Source organism: Conger conger, chromosome 10 (genome assembly GCF_963514075.1).
Source record: "Conger conger chromosome 10, fConCon1.1, whole genome shotgun sequence".
NCBI classification, from domain to species: Eukaryota; Metazoa; Chordata; class Actinopteri; order Anguilliformes; family Congridae; genus Conger; species Conger conger.
The window spans coordinates 30,888,930-30,903,967 of NC_083769.1; the positions used below are offsets into that span (position 1 = coordinate 30,888,930).

General features: G+C 46.4%; 1 protein-coding gene across 2 annotated transcripts; it reads left to right on the forward strand.

The window, feature by feature from the left end:
- Nucleotides 1–926: 926 nt before the first annotated feature.
- On the forward strand, nucleotides 927–14,143 carry LOC133138203 (RNA-binding protein 38-like). 2 transcript variants are annotated; one of them, XM_061256757.1, is made up of 4 exons: nucleotides 927–1,487; nucleotides 4,048–4,186; nucleotides 6,030–6,084; nucleotides 12,725–14,143. In XM_061256757.1, exons 1-4 carry the CDS (start codon nucleotides 1,278–1,280, stop codon nucleotides 13,032–13,034), a joined length of 714 nt encoding a protein of 237 aa, XP_061112741.1. In that variant the 5' UTR covers nucleotides 927–1,277; the 3' UTR covers nucleotides 13,035–14,143. The 2 variants fall into 2 exon arrangements, with proteins under 2 accessions (XP_061112741.1, XP_061112742.1); XM_061256758.1 differs by having other exon boundaries at nucleotides 4,048–4,171.
- The last annotated feature ends 895 nt before the right edge of the window (nucleotides 14,144–15,038 follow it).

Here is a 15,038-nt window from a genome sequence, read left to right on the forward strand (position 1 = left end):
GAATAATACTTAACTAAAATTATTTGAAATATTCTTAAATAAATATTTATGTATGGATATAAATTTCACAGACAAACTCCTGTTTTCCAAACGCTCCTTCTTCAAATAAACTTTAAAAGTTCCCTACCTCCATAGCATTATGCCTCTGCTTCTACCTCACGGTCTTCAGCAACAGTTTAAAAAGCATATTCCAAACAACGAAAGGCTAGCTCAGCAATCTCACCACCGATAAGCTACTAGACTACTGTTTTACTTGCTTTGTGTTAGGCTACCTCTTCACATTATGAGAGTAATGTGGCGTGTATGACCAGTTTACTGGAAAATATTGTAGTAACTCGTTTTTGATACTTTTGCCCGTTCCTGTCGTTCAGCCTTTGTCGAAAACGTGTTGCCCTGCAGAACGATGGCAATTTGCGATTATTAGGCTATTTGGTTAAGTAGTCGACAACATACAAGTTCTTATTTTTACATTAACTTCAAGACATTGTGAAATTAGCCCTAAATTATGCGTTTAAATTATAAGCCGATTAAAATAATACATTACAAATACACGTGGCTGGAGATGATGGAATACATCTGAACAAAAAACGTAACGGTAAATGCAATAATAGGCACTATTGCCTTTATCTATGCATTTTCTGAACTGTGTTTCAAAGCGCAACAGAATGTTAATTAAACAGTAGTAACTGAGTGTGTTTGAGAGTCGCTGGCTACAGCAGCTTCAGCTTTTCTTTGTGTAGTAAAAGACAAAAGCAGGTGCAAGCGGACAGCGTTAGGGTGGGGTGGGGTGGAGTGTGGGAGGGATTGGCATAACGTCAAGTGTAGAACGTCATAACAAAACTGCAAGGGGTGTCGCCTGACGAAGGACACTCATTGCATATTGGGCAAGAAAATGAAGAGGCGTGGGATATTCTCAATCAGTATAAATTCCTTTCCGGGAGCGTTTTCAGTCAGCAAGTCACAGCACCTGCTTAGACAGCAGAAGGGAGCAGAAGTTCTGTGTAGTGACTCCAAAGAACACGAGCAAGGCGGATACATTTCATGGAAGTAAAGGTCTACTAACGTTAGCTCAGTGGCGAAAATTTATAGTTGCGCGCCGGCTCATAACCAAATATCGTCTACCTCATTTTGTTGTTTTTCATAGTATTTTATTCAAATGTTTAACAATTTGAGGGTTTGCTGCTCGTATTAGCTAGCGAGCTACTTTACCACCAGTAGCCTACCTGTACATGTTGGTTATTAACCGCTCGCTGTAGTTACCAGATATTAACTAGCTAATGCTTTTGCATCAGTTTGTGAACGGAGCCCTGGAAGCTATGCATCCAACAATTCAAAAAGACACTACTTTTACAAAGATTTTCGTGGGCGGTTTGCCGTACCACACCAACGATGCCTCTCTCAGAAAATATTTCGAGGCGTTCGGGGAGATCGACGAGGCTGTGGTGATAACGGACAGGCAGACTGGCAAATCCAGAGGATATGGCTTTGTAAGTAGCTAGCGGTACTGTAATACAAATTCGCCGTAATTAATATGCTGTCACGTTGCTATAAAACTTGGTGATTCTCGCGTGTCTGCTCCAAGCCAAGTTCTTGTTTTGGTAACAGTTTAGCTACAGTACATGTTGGGTAACAATCAGCAGCATGTTTATCGATCAATGAGTTAACATCCATATTCTAAATGATCAAATTTGAACCTTAATCCCATATCTTGTATCTGATATTGCGACATGTCTCTGAAACTGGATTTTTTTGGAATTAATAACACGGCCTTTAACTGCACAATTAAGTAATGTACTCGTTGAATGCATGTTGACTAAAATGTGCGACTATTGTATTGAGCGGGGGGTAATTGTCACTTACACATGTCACTCAGACACTTGCTTTGGCGGCCTGGTCCTGTGAAATAAAAACGGAGACATTCTTAGACGCACGTCATTAACTGTTTACGGTTGATGTCTTAGTTTAATACCGCACAATGTAATGTTTTGCACAGTCGTCATGTCAACAGTTAAAGCCTACTTGACAAAACGAAGTGTCGAATTGAACATATTTGGTTTATTCGTCCGTATGCAAACTTCCAAGTTGTTCCTTCACGTTTCCTTCCGGAAGCTGGGCTTTATTGTTCTAACGGTTTGATATTGAAACTTCCAGGTGTTACCCTTGATCAGGCAATTCGTCTCACTTCTTTGTTTCAGTCGTGTTATTGATATAAATACAACACACACACACGCACACACGCACACGCACACGCACACGCACAAACACTCTCGCGCTCATCATATCTTTACTGTTCCTATGTTCTCAAAATGTTATGGAACAAGACGTTCCTCAATACTTGGCCCATCACGATAAAGTGATATGCTTGTTCCACATCAAGAATGCCATTAATCAGTGGATAATGCGGAACTTAAATATAGTATGAACAAAGTAGCCAAGTTTAGTTTTCTGTTTGTTAGCCCACAGGTATACAGCCTAAGGCTGTTTGGGAAATAACGTGTTGAAGACTAAGTAGATCATTTATTTAAATGCAATTTCAAGGTTGGGCCGTTTGGTGCTTCAGTGACCAAATATGTATTAATTTTTAAAATCTGAGGCACTTCACCCTTACTTTATGCCTATATGGGAATTTAAGCAACGAGTAAAGTCTTCAGAAAACAGTAGGACTATTTGTTTCATAATTGTATTTTTTATATACTTTTTTGGCCTATACATTTTATTATTTATACAATTTCCGCTAATGTTGAAATTGGTAACTTTTGTAACAGTGCTGCATTTTTCATTGCAGTTGGAGCTGTGAGGAGATGGCAGTTTAATTCACTTCCTTTTTTGTTTAATAGTGTAGAGAGAGAGCGATAGTCTTAGGAACATCCAGTCATTCATTTTGTCATTTCAGTCATCAGCATGACTGATGGGGAGGGTCATGTGTTTGGTCTGAAACCTTGTTCTGTTATGGAGTATTCTGACACCATAGTTCCTTTCAGGCTCTCCAGGACCTTACTGTCTCTACAAATTGGCTTGTAATGCTTGTACAGAAAGCACCCTTGATGCGTTTCCAACTTGTGCACCAATTCGTTTTGCTGAATTTATCAGTATGACTTGTGGCTAATGTGAGTGTGTGTGTAGGCAGGAATGTGCTTTTTTTATTATTACAGCTGGATTTTCATCCTCACAAGCTGAAAATGCACCTCAATGTTAATGTCACAGAACTAATAGCCTAGAAGCAATGCACGAGAGTACTGGATTGACAAGTTGTACAAGCTCTGAGAATTGTTGTGGTACAGTTTAAAATGTGGTGTTTCTGTTGGCATACTCCTCTCCCCACTTAAGTTCATCTTGTCTGAAGAAACTGAACTAAACACAGATGCATGCATGCAGACACACACACACACACACACACACACACACACACACACACACACACACAGAGGCAGCTCTGCTCACTGACATATTCACAGAACAGCCACTGTTCCTTGAAATGAGGTCAGAGTGGTAGGGCCCCCCTGTCTTTATATTTCCAGTGTAAAAGCAGTGCTCCCGCGTGCTCTCTTTGTTCAGGGAACTGGCGCTCATTCTGCACTCGTTCCTCCTATCAGGGCCAGAATTTCCACAGCGACATGAATGTACAGCACTTCACCCGGCACTGCTTTTGAGTTTGGAGCAAAGTTAGGAAGAATCAGGAGCTTTCATTGGATTTATTTTTTAATCTCTTTAATTTCTTTATCTTACCCTGTAACTGTAAACTTCACCCTCTCAAAACCACATGTTCAGAGGTTGAGCAATGCTGCTTTCATTGTGTTCAAAAGCTTTAGTTGTCATGTTGTTGGGGGTGGGGGGTGTGTGGGGGAAGCTTGAACCGCTCTGATGAATAGCCAAGTGTGCGGTTTTGTCCTCTGTGATAGCCGTTTAAAGCCGGAGGATTTGTATGTCGGCAAAAGGGATTCAGTTTAATTTTGGAATCCTACTGCTTCACTCCGGTCACTGGTTCACAGGCAGTTCAGAGTTGGTTGGAGTGGAATGTCCTGACTAAAACCTCCTATTCCCGTTCAGGTGACCATGACAGACCGGGGGGCTGCTGAGCGGGCGTGTAAGGACCCCAACCCCATCATCGACGGCAGGAAGGCCAACGTCAACCTGGCTTACCTGGGAGCCAAGCCTCGCAGCCTGCAGACAGGTGAGCGGGAGAGAGGTGAGCACTGCTTAAGTCCCCGTTTACACTGACACTTGCACACATGCTTATGTACGTACAAACATTTACTTGCTGATTTCTATGGAAATGCTTGAAATATGCCCTCTTCCTTTTGACACTCTCGCACACAATTTACAACTGATTCCAGTAATTTATTTTCATGTCAAAAGACAAACATCCTGTCTTACTGAATTAACAACAGAGACTGACATTGCTTAAAGCCAGGCAGCTTGCTTGTGACACCCTTCACATAACACGTGGAAACACTTTAAAAGCATGGGAATTTTTACTTTCAAAACCTCCCAAAACATTTTCTCCATCATTCCTTTGTGGGCCCTCGTGAACATATTTGACAGATTATAGTGTTAAGAGCTGTGTCATCTCTCTTGACTGTTATGTTTATGTTCATTATGCTAGCTTGATGGTTTCATATTTTTCACCCAGAGGTGGTTCTTAACAGCATAAAATGAGACCAAAATACAAGATTGACCACAAAGTCCTTTTTTGGGATACAAGATGGTAACTGCCAGATATTTATGTTCTCTTATGTCATTTCTTAAAAATGTATCCATATGTGGGCGTATGTCTTGTGCACTCAGTGTATTATTGTGTAGCAATAGCCCACAGGCTACACTAGTCTACTTCTGCACAGCTCCATGATGCTACACAGGAAAGGGTACCTGCATTGAGCTTCAATTTGAGACCGTTAACAGCAACTAAAGATAAGTAGACCACAAACATGGGAAGTCCTGGCAGCCAAAGGAACGCAGTAGCCTGCTTTGAAAATCCATTTAGTATTTGTCACCAGAGACAGGCCGGCTCCATTCTGTTGGGGTTCTAGACATTTCGGACATGAATCAAACTGGGTCGCGCTCCTTCAGTATTTAGGATCTCATTGCATTTGCATCAGTTTTCTTTTTTTTCCCCTGGTAAGCGGAACTGGGTGCCTCACTCGGGTTTTCGGTGTGCTTGTTCTCTGCTGGAGGTAGTGTGGTAAATGGGGTGTAAATGTGGGGCTGTATACGGCACTGTCTCAGTGATCAGTGAATCACTCATTTGATGCTACAAAGTCTTTAAATCCGAGGGCATTTTGTATTTCCTTGGAACACCCTAAGATTCACCACTGACTGCTGTCTAACCTCGCAATGACACGTCATACTAATTTCAAAGTTCTCAATAAGTTCTTTTATAAGAGTGGGGCCAGTGCTTCAGGCGCAGGTTAAAGTGAGTGACGGGGACAGGCCTGACTTATGCACCATGTACTTCCTGCTTCCTGCGTTTGACGACCAGTGATTTAGTGAGGAGTCCGAGTGCCTTGCTGCTCTCCCTATCACCTGGCTCTTCTGCATCCTCACTCCAGAGGCTCCGTTCTGTCCTCTTCTATGAGTACATTCACCTCCTCTCTCTGCTGGAACCCCTAATCCGAATTCTCCCCCAAACTTGAAAGTAATCCCATTTTGGGTTTTTAATTTTTCACCACCTCCTTTGCCTCCTGAACTGGTCCACATTTCTTTGGGGGAGTGGAGTTGATTTTCATAACAGCATTGCCCAAGGCACACAAGAGCACGGCTTGGAGAGCAGACGTTCGCATGCAGGGCCTGAGGGTCTTCTGAGTGCCTGTCTCGGCCGCACTGATGTGTACACTCAGCCCTGGTCCCGTGCTGCTGACTCCGAAGATGATTCATGTGGAGCAGCGGGCAGAGTGAAGCAAGAGTCGTTCCCCTCTGAGTCAGGGGCTACTCTTACACTGGAGTAAACCTCACAACAGGGAGAGAGACTGTCTTTAATCTGTACTTTTGTCCTGTGTCTTCTCCGTAACATGTTCTCCCCTCTTCTGTCCAAGGTTTCTCTCTTGGCATGCAGCAGATCCACCCAGCCCTCATCCAGAGGCAGTATGGGTAAGTAGCAGAGGGGCGCCTGCACACCATAACACTGACTTTAATGGAGTCTCTAATTAACTGTCTGAATGATCTCATCCTGGTGACTCTAATGCGCCTGTTTACTGGTGCCTCAAAAACTCTAACCAGAGTTTTTCCTTTAAATTAATTAGGAAGTTTCATTTCACTTATTGAATTATAAAATGCATTCATATAAACTGACCTGCATTTTTTATTTTAATTAATTGAATTATTGAGCGGTGGGACCATAGACTGCACCCAATAACAAGAAAATGCTCTTGGAAGCTGTCCTATTCGCTTTTTTGACTTCTCTCAGAACGTGGCGATATAGCCATTTGGATACATAAGCTAACGTAGCATCCCCCAGTGCCCCTGTATGACATGGCGGCTGTCTGTGGAAGTGGTGCACAGATAATAATGTGTTATTAATGGTGATGTATTTGTGTGCTGATGGCTGAAGCTCCTGTGGCATTGAGGAGGGGAATGTCCTCACCTCACCCCAGAGAACCTCTGCCTGGGCTGCACATTCCCTTATCCCAGCATAAACAGTCAGGATGGGCACCTCTGCCCCCTTACTTGTATTTGCAGGGTAAATCTAGCATGTAGTGAAATATTGTCACCGAGCCAGTGTTGTCAAATTGGGGGAATTTGTCTCCATATCTTGCTAAAATTTAAATTGGCAAGATTAGCATTGCTTTGCTAAAATTGGAGACTGTTGTTTTTGTCAGTGGCTGGGGTTTCACAACACTGCATAGAGCTTGGTCTGGACCCTTTTTAATTGTGAAACTCTTGAGAAGGCTGCCTGGTGTCCTTTAAAGTTCCTCAGTTGGTAGCTCACTGGTGTGCCACACAGAAGCCCTCTGCCTGCATTGTACTTGATGGTGTTTTTTATGCTGATGGTAGGGTTGCCGCTGGATGCCTGTTTAGAGTATTTCCATTTTTAGGCCATCTTCTCGTGCCCCTCTCTAGAGCTTCATTGGCTAGGTGAGAAGCCCCCTCCTGGCCCGTTTGTTGGTCTTGCCTGACCTGTCTGTCAAGGAGGAGGCAGGGCCACCCATTGGTGGGATTGAGTTGTTCAGACAGGATGGTGGGAGGCACGTCCGTGCTCTGGTTGACTCGTGGCCAGCGGTAGGGTTGCCTGTTCATCGCACCCGTGCCTCCGTGGTGGATGGTTTCAACCGAGGCGTACTGCCAGTCAACCGTCAACCCCTGATGACCCCTGGCTCCCTCATGTAGTCTAGCACTTTCATCTCTGCTATTGGTCTGTAAATGGGGTCCTTTCCCCAGGTGGTCCCCTTATTACTGGTGTTTAATGGCACATGTCAGAATTCAGTTGTACAGTTCGAGTTTACCTAGAAGCCAGGTGTGCCTCCTGGATGTCCGGTTTCTCTGGAGTGCATAATAGCTAGTAGCTCATTTGGTTCAGCATTGTGAAGCTTCAAAGTAATTTTGCATCGATTGTGAGGCTAGCAGCGCTCTGGGGTGTCATTGAGTTATTTCATATAATGTCGTTTAGTCCTCAGGTCTGATGGGCTCTGCGTCCCCTCAGCCACCATTTTAGCTCAATGCCGATTAAATTTTAAACAGTTTCCCTTTAATTATTGATCTGAAATGGCTTTTAGGGAATTGAGCAAACCCTAGCCCAAAGGGCTCATGAATGAGTGATGAATTGACAGCGTCCTGTGAAAACAAGCGAGCCGTCCCAAGCTTGGATGTGTGAGGTCCTCTATGGGCCAACAGGAGCTGAAAAGAGTCTGTCCCAAACAGCTGACTCTCGCCACTGAGTGAAAGAGGCCGGATGACTCAGTTTGCAGTTGGGATGAGGAGTTGTCCTGGATGTGTCATGTTAGGGGGTGGGTGGGTGTTGTACATACACAGCTGTCAGTTGTAGTGTCCCCTTGGCTCTGCTCGGTTCTGTGTCGGACTGTTTTTTTTTTCCTCCCATTAGAGCTAAATGTGAGCTTTTGTTTTCCTCTTTAAGCATAATGCTCTGGGTTAAGTATTTGAGGAAACAGAGTTTGGGTGTTTGGGCTAAGCTGTGTGAATGGGCACAAGGCCTGCAGTCAGAGTCAGAAGCTCCCTGTGTTATTAGTGTTAAAACAGCTTCAGTTCCCCACTAAAGTAAACCTGTCACTCAAGTCAAGTCAGACTCCATCCAAGCTTTACTCCATGTTCTTGCACTTCTCCATATGCCATAAAGGACCTCAAATTGATTTCTAATTTAATTAATTTAATAATTGGCAGTTAACATATGAGTAAATTATACCACTGTCCAGCAATTCCGATTTACAGCAACATACCCACCCTGGAATGAAACCTCTTACCCTTCAGGTTAGGCGAACCCCACTAATTGAGCCGCTTCTCTCCTCTCTGGCTAACTGTAGCTGTAGTATCGCAGTGTGACGCCGGTGGCTGGTGTTTACTGAGACGTATGTTGTAGCCAGAGGGCCAGACCTGTCCAACAGGATCTGTGAAGTCGGTTAAGGGTTCAGCCTGTCACACGGCCGCGTTCCCCGGGCCCATAAGCCGTGTAAATCCTGGTTACCTCGCCATGACTGCAGGCTCGTCGGGCGTCGTGTGTGGGCGGGAGCGAACCTCGCTCGGCCAAACCGGCTCGCGTAACGATAAATTCCATTCGGTGTCAGGAGGCCCCTTTGTCTGGGGGAGCGTTGGTGCGCGGAGTAGAAAGCAGGCTCAAACGCTTTACAGGTGTTGTGAGTGAGCTTCCTCAGGAACAGAGCAACATTGTTCCTTCCTAACTGACACATTTCCCCGTTCAGTGCCATAGAGAGGACCTTCTGCTTTTCACTGGCTACGGTCTTTTCACACACAGATGGCTGTGTGATAGCACCGGTCTCAGCGTTCAGGCCACATGATAGTCCTTCACTTTCAATAACCAGTGGTAGTGGCCAGCTCAGGGGGGCTGTCGGGTTGGGGCAGATGCTGGGTTGGGGCAGTGGCTAGCTCAGGGGGGCTGTCTGGTTGGGGTGGGTGCTGGGTCGAGGCAGTGGCCAGCTCAGGGGGGCTGTCGGGTTGGGGCAGGTGCTGGGTCGAGACAGTGGCTAGCTCAGGGGGGCTGTCGGGTTGGGGCAGGTGCTGGGTTGGGGCAGTGGCTAGCTCAGGGGGCCTGTCGGGTTGGGGCAGGTGCTGGGTTGGGGCAGTGGCCAGCTCAGGGGGGCTGTCGGGTTGGGGCAGGTGCTGGGTTGGGGCAGTGGCCAGCTCAGGGGGGCTGTCGGGTTGGGGCAGGTGCTGGGTTGGGGCAGTGGCTAGCTCAGGGGGGCTGTCGGGTTGGGGTGGGTGTTGGGTCGGGGCAGTGGCCAGCTCAGGGGGGCTGTCGGGTTGGGGCGGGTGTTGGGTCGGGGCAGTGGCCTGAAAGCCTCTGGGCTTCGGTCTGCCACGTCGGCAGGATGTTGCAGCACCATCTGCTAACTGCCAGCACAGCCACGCCGGCACAGAGAACTGAGATCTGGAGAGACAGTGGTGAGGGCTTTGCACATTTCCTGTTCAAACAAAGCAGCTTAAACTATGGACAGGATTAGAGCCTGAGCGACTGCAAGACTTTATCTGGGCAGTGGGGGGAGGGGGTGGCTGACAGTGCAAATTGTTCTGAGCATTGTCAAGGATCGCACTTGTGTAAGACCAGGGCTGGGCTTGCCTTTCTGTCTTTACCGCCTTCCTCAGTTAGAAAGTGAGGGGTCCCTTTAAGATGGTGTTGTAAAATGCTCCCTTTTTTCCTTTCTGCCCTAGTCTGTTTTTTCTGCCCAGTAGTTTGACAAGTGAATGTTGTTTTGGTTTTGTTTTTTCTGTGGGTCTGAGGTGTCTGTGTTGGGCTGGTGGCTCACTCGTCAGACATGTTGAAACCTTTTCTACCACTTGAGGCCATGTGTCTGCTGTGGAGGATTTCCCAGAATGCTGTTCTTTATCAGCGCTGCCAGTCCCCTGTGCCTCTGCAGCGTCATGCGTCAGCTGCTCGCCAGATAAACCCGCTGGCCTTTCAGCCTGTTTGTGCCTCAGACAGACCGTCTGAGGAGCTGTCCCCAGAGTGTTCAGGGTGGTTAGTTCGGATGTATTCAGAGTGGTGATGTCAATCTAGACTTAAAAAGCAGAAGCAAGTTGACACAACCCACTCAAAACAATTGCTCAATTGCAGCGGCACCAAAAAATGGCAACTGAAACCAATTTGCATGTTTTTTTGGCTTGTGTAATATTTCTGAGCTTACTGGAAGACCATAGTTGCTTCCCTTTCGCTGTTGGTCAGTAGGCCACCCTCATGGTGAACGTCTCCTCAGTACCCTCAGTAACGGTCATCAGTGAGGCCAGCGCGACACTGTAGATCCGCCTGGGGACGATTTGCAGGGGTAGGGTGTGTGATGCAGGACTGTCTCGGGACAGGAACAGTGGGGGAGGACGTGATGGATCGGATGGCAACAGTTGTGGTGGCAGGTGGCTGCTCGCAGCTGTTTTTGCTCATTAATGCATCGCCGATGATCCATGCTGTGGTGTAGTTCCTGATGTAGTGTCAGTGCTGGTCTTTAGCATGCTGCTGCTGTTCTGAGTGCGAGCACAGCAAGGCCTGATTTCCCAGTGTTTGTTTGTAAGCAGTGCTGAGACTCATTTCTGGCATGTTCTACATCTGGGTCCTTGGGTCACCGCTCGCTGATGAGACTGGCAGGGAGCAGGAGTCAGCGATGGGGCCCAGTCCACCACCCCCGAGAGGAGGCGTGGGTGGCTCATGTTTCCCTCGGAGATGTTGCGTAGGTGCCATGGCTTTCACAGACCTATTTTTGATTCTCCTCGACCTTCAACGTTCATTTAGTTTTGTAGCGTTTCTTTCAGCCGCAAACTAGACCTGGACTGTACTGGGTTGGCAGTTGATCCCCATTCATTTACATAGAGTTGTGAAGTCTCAAGCCCTTCACGGTCAGTGAGCTGGTCAGGGGTTTCATCACAGCGATAGTCTGGCCATGCTCCTTCTCATCTGTGCTGCTGTGTGTCTCTGTCTATGTGCTGCCCCAGTGAAGCGGCACGCTAAGCGCCTCCGCAGCGTAGCGCCCCCCCCCCCGCGGCTCCTCTCGGCCCCACAGAGGTCCCTGGCTGAAGGGCTGACGCCGTGGCAGTCTCCGAGGTGCCGGACAGGGAGTGCGGGTCTCTTGACCGTGTGGGGGTTGGTGTGCCGTGGTTTGGATTGGAGGGGGAGGGGGGGCTGGAGTGCAGTGTTTTGTTTTCTGTTGTTTTTTTTCTGTGTGTTTGGGCTTGTGATATGCTCTGAAATGGCTATGGTATTCTGGGGAGGAGATCTCCTCTAATTTTAGCATGGCTTTGGCATGAAGTGATGGTGGTAATCACGGTGTGAAGTGTGATCACCTAGGCTTGTGGGGGGGAGGGCCAATGTGCCTTTTGATTGGCTCCCTCAGGCACCACCTGACTGAGCTGATTTGGTTTGAAGCAACAAAAGTCACAGATCTGTACATAAACCTACACTGCAAAAATGTCTGTTTTAACAAGTGTTTTACTCTTGTAATGGCACTTAAAATCTATTATTTTTTTCTCATGGGAACAAAAAGCTTGTTAATTTGTTTACCCCATTGTCAGATCTTGAAAGAACCCTCACCTCATTGGCAATCTTCCTTAGAAAAAAGTAATAGAAAGTATTCATAGGTGCATGGTTATATATTATAATAAATAGTAATAGAAATAAGATTTTAAGTCTAAATATAAGACTAAAATGCTTAAGAGTGACTTATTTTTTGGTTTTTGCAGTGTAAGAGGTTTAATGTAGAGGTTTTTTTTTTTCCCCCCATATTGAGGGTCACTGATGCCTGAAATGAAGTCCCTCCTCCACCATACCTCAAGTGGAATGAAATCTTCACACGCCTAAGACACTTTTACTTATCGAAGCACAAGTATAGATTTGAGAACTTATTAATTTATTTATATCAACATTTCTTGGTGAAAAGGAAAACTAAAATAAAAATAATAATAAAAAGGGAACTGAAACTAGTAAGAACTTGTCAAACATTAGTACAGTCACAGTTCTCTAACTGACCTCCCTCTCTGTCCTGGCCAGCAGAGCGGAGTGGAAAGAGGTCCCCCTCATACTTGGGGCAGGTTAGAGACCACCACAACCTCCTCTCTGCTGTCCATATCCCCAGAGCAGCAGTGAATGACTCTACTACTGATCAACACTTTCAAGAGCATATCTGTTCTCCTGACTCTGAATTCTCTGAGTCTCTGAAACGGTCTTCATATCAACCACCCGATGGTCTGGCTGCTTCTCAATTATCCTGAAGGAAATGGTTTCCACACAACATGCAGGGGCCCGTTGTATGATCCCAGTACGACGGGTGTCCCTCCTGAGGAAATGGCTTCTCCACTCGTTTCTCTGGAGGCCTTGCCTCATTTCTAATTATCCCATTTCAACCCGATGTCATGTACATTCTGCTAGAACAACAGTGCGAATTCACTTTTAAATGCAAAACCTCTGCTTGCTCATCACTTTTGGTTGTTTCCTAAAAGCTAATGGGTGTTGGCTTTTAAGTACAGTTGGAGTGGAATGGCGGGGCTGCTGTGTAATCGTGGTGCTGTGTAGGTGTGGTTCTGACTTCTCTCTTTCTGTGTGTGTGTGTGTGTGTGTGTGTAGGCTTGCTCAGCAGTACGTGTACCCCCAGGCCCTGGTGCAGCCCAGCCTTCTGATGCCGTCCCAGCTGTCCTCCCTCAGCTCGCCCTACCTGGACTACAGCGCCGCCTACGCCCAGTACGCCTCGTCTGCCTTCGAGCAGTACCCCTACGCCGCCTCCCCGGGCTTCCTGGGCTACGGCTACGCCCCCAGCTCCTCCGCCCAGGGCCCCGGCCCGGCCCCCCTGCAGCAGGCCCTCCAGAGCGGGGCCAGCCAGCCCACCGCCTTCCTCCAGTACCCCCCCCAGCAGGTGCAGCCGGACCGCATGCAGTGAGCGGGGGCAGGAACGCCATGCAGACGAGCAGTGACAATTGCACTATGACATCAGGATGAGAATCTGTTACTGAGGAGACTGTGATCACACCAAAGGGCTTCCCCAGAAACACTCATGTTCTTCAATTTGTTGCTATTATTAATATTGTTATCATCGTTATTATCATTAATGTTATAATAATAATCATTGTATAAATGGTGACCTCACCCATGTCAGTTGCCAAATGCAGCCGTGTGTTTGAGCTGCGAGAGAACAGTGGGGGGGTTCTGAGAACAGCAGCCCCCACTGAGGGAGGAGGGGCGACGGCCCTGCTGCCTGGTTACGGCGATGAGTGGCGGCTTCCCTGACCAATATGCTGCAAAAACCGGGAGGCAACCTCCGCGCTCATGCCCCCTCCTCCTCCAGGCACTCGGCCAATGAGTGAGCCACCCTCCGAGGGACACCGCGGGCGATCACCACGTCAGGAATACGAGGCCTTAAAAACTGCTATTTCACTAGTTTTACAGCCCCTCACTGTGAATGTCTGTGGCCATTTTTGATACAGGATTCTTTAAAGATTTCTACCATTTCTGAGGCTGTGTTCACCTCTTATTCTTAGTAAATTATTGTAGGTGGATGTAGATAATCACAACTGATTAATATGCAATTAAGCTGGGGGCAGTACGAGATGAGGGTAAAAATGTATAAGGTAGTTGACACTGTAATATCTATGTATTTTATATAACTGTTAATCTAAGATAATCATGCCAATGTTGCTTTTTAAAACGACATGTATGTATACCATTTTAGGAAATTGCTGCAATTGAGGTAAATTACAGTATTTATGTTTAAAATATTTAAAGATGCATAAGTTACAAACTTGCTCTGGATATTTTGTAGTTTTATTTAAAAGTTTGTCCAGAGGAAATGGATGGAAAGTCCTCTGCAACTGGAACGTGCCGTTTCTTGGCTGACTCATAACACACACAATGGCACGTTTCTGAAGGATTTCTTTGTCACAGTTGCAGCCTGCTGACACCGTAGTCCTTGGAGCATTTCAGTACCATGCTATTTATGTACAATGAATCCATGCAAAAAAAGATAAAAAAATAAAGGATTTGTAAATACAAGATTTTGTTTCCTCATTTAAAGTTGAAGTGCGTTTCTCTGACACGTGGGCAGAGCTTTGCTCAGGGGTCAGGTTACTGTGTACTGTTGTGTGTCTGTGAATGACAGGTGCTTGTGTTTTTGCCCTTATGTTTGAGTGACTGGTGCCATGTGTTCTGCAGCTTGATGTGACAGTGCCTCTGTTAGGCCTGGAGGCCTCTCATATTTTTTTATTGCGTTTCCAGCCTTTTGATTTTAGTTGTGTGTGAAATGTTCAGTTTGACTGCTTCAGTTTGTTTCACATTTATTAAATGCTTTCTGGCTGCTGCCGTGTAGAGCTGTGGTGCTGGAATGTTCTGTGGAATTACCCGTACTGTTGTGCAAATACGGCAATCGGCATTGCGTGATTCCAGAGAAATGGCTTCTTGGAAGGCATATTGTATGAAGTTAAACCACTGCTACCCATACAAACCCTATGCAGCCAATGCTGAACATTGGGTAACAAGGTAGCCTTGTTAAATGGCATGCCATTGCAAATAGGCGGTTTGTTGACGGTTGAAATTCTGACCTTTTCCTATTTTTTGACAAATGTGACCGTGAGAAATTCAAACTCATGAGTGAACTCATGCGTATGGTCGGACTCATAGTCAAATAACCTACCATTCGCTTCATTTCTCCCTGCCTCCAGTATTGAAGCGTTTACATTTGAACATTTTTAAAAAGCACGGTCCTGTTTTAGTGTACCTCACTCACACATGCGCATTGGTGTTATGTCATCAGCATTGCTTCACCCTTCACCCCTCATTGCCAAGTGTACAGGGTATTTCCAGACCTGGAGGCCCCCTGCTGCAGTATCACAGCTGACATGCATGCTCCTGAGCAGCACTGCCCAGATCTCGCCTCTAATCTCCAGCACGC

Bases quoted from the DNA above. Each gene is read 5' to 3' on its own strand.
- LOC133138203 (XM_061256757.1), top strand. From the start codon at position 1,278: ATGCTTTTGCATCAGTTTGTGAACGGAGCCCTGGAAGCTATGCATCCA. The intron at 1,488-4,047 runs GTAAGTAGCTAG...ATTCCCGTTCAG, and splicing joins AATCCAGAGGATATGGCTTT to GTGACCATGACAGACCGGGG. The intron at 6,085-12,724 runs GTAAGTAGCAGA...GTGTGTGTGTAG, and splicing joins CTCATCCAGAGGCAGTATGG to GCTTGCTCAGCAGTACGTGT.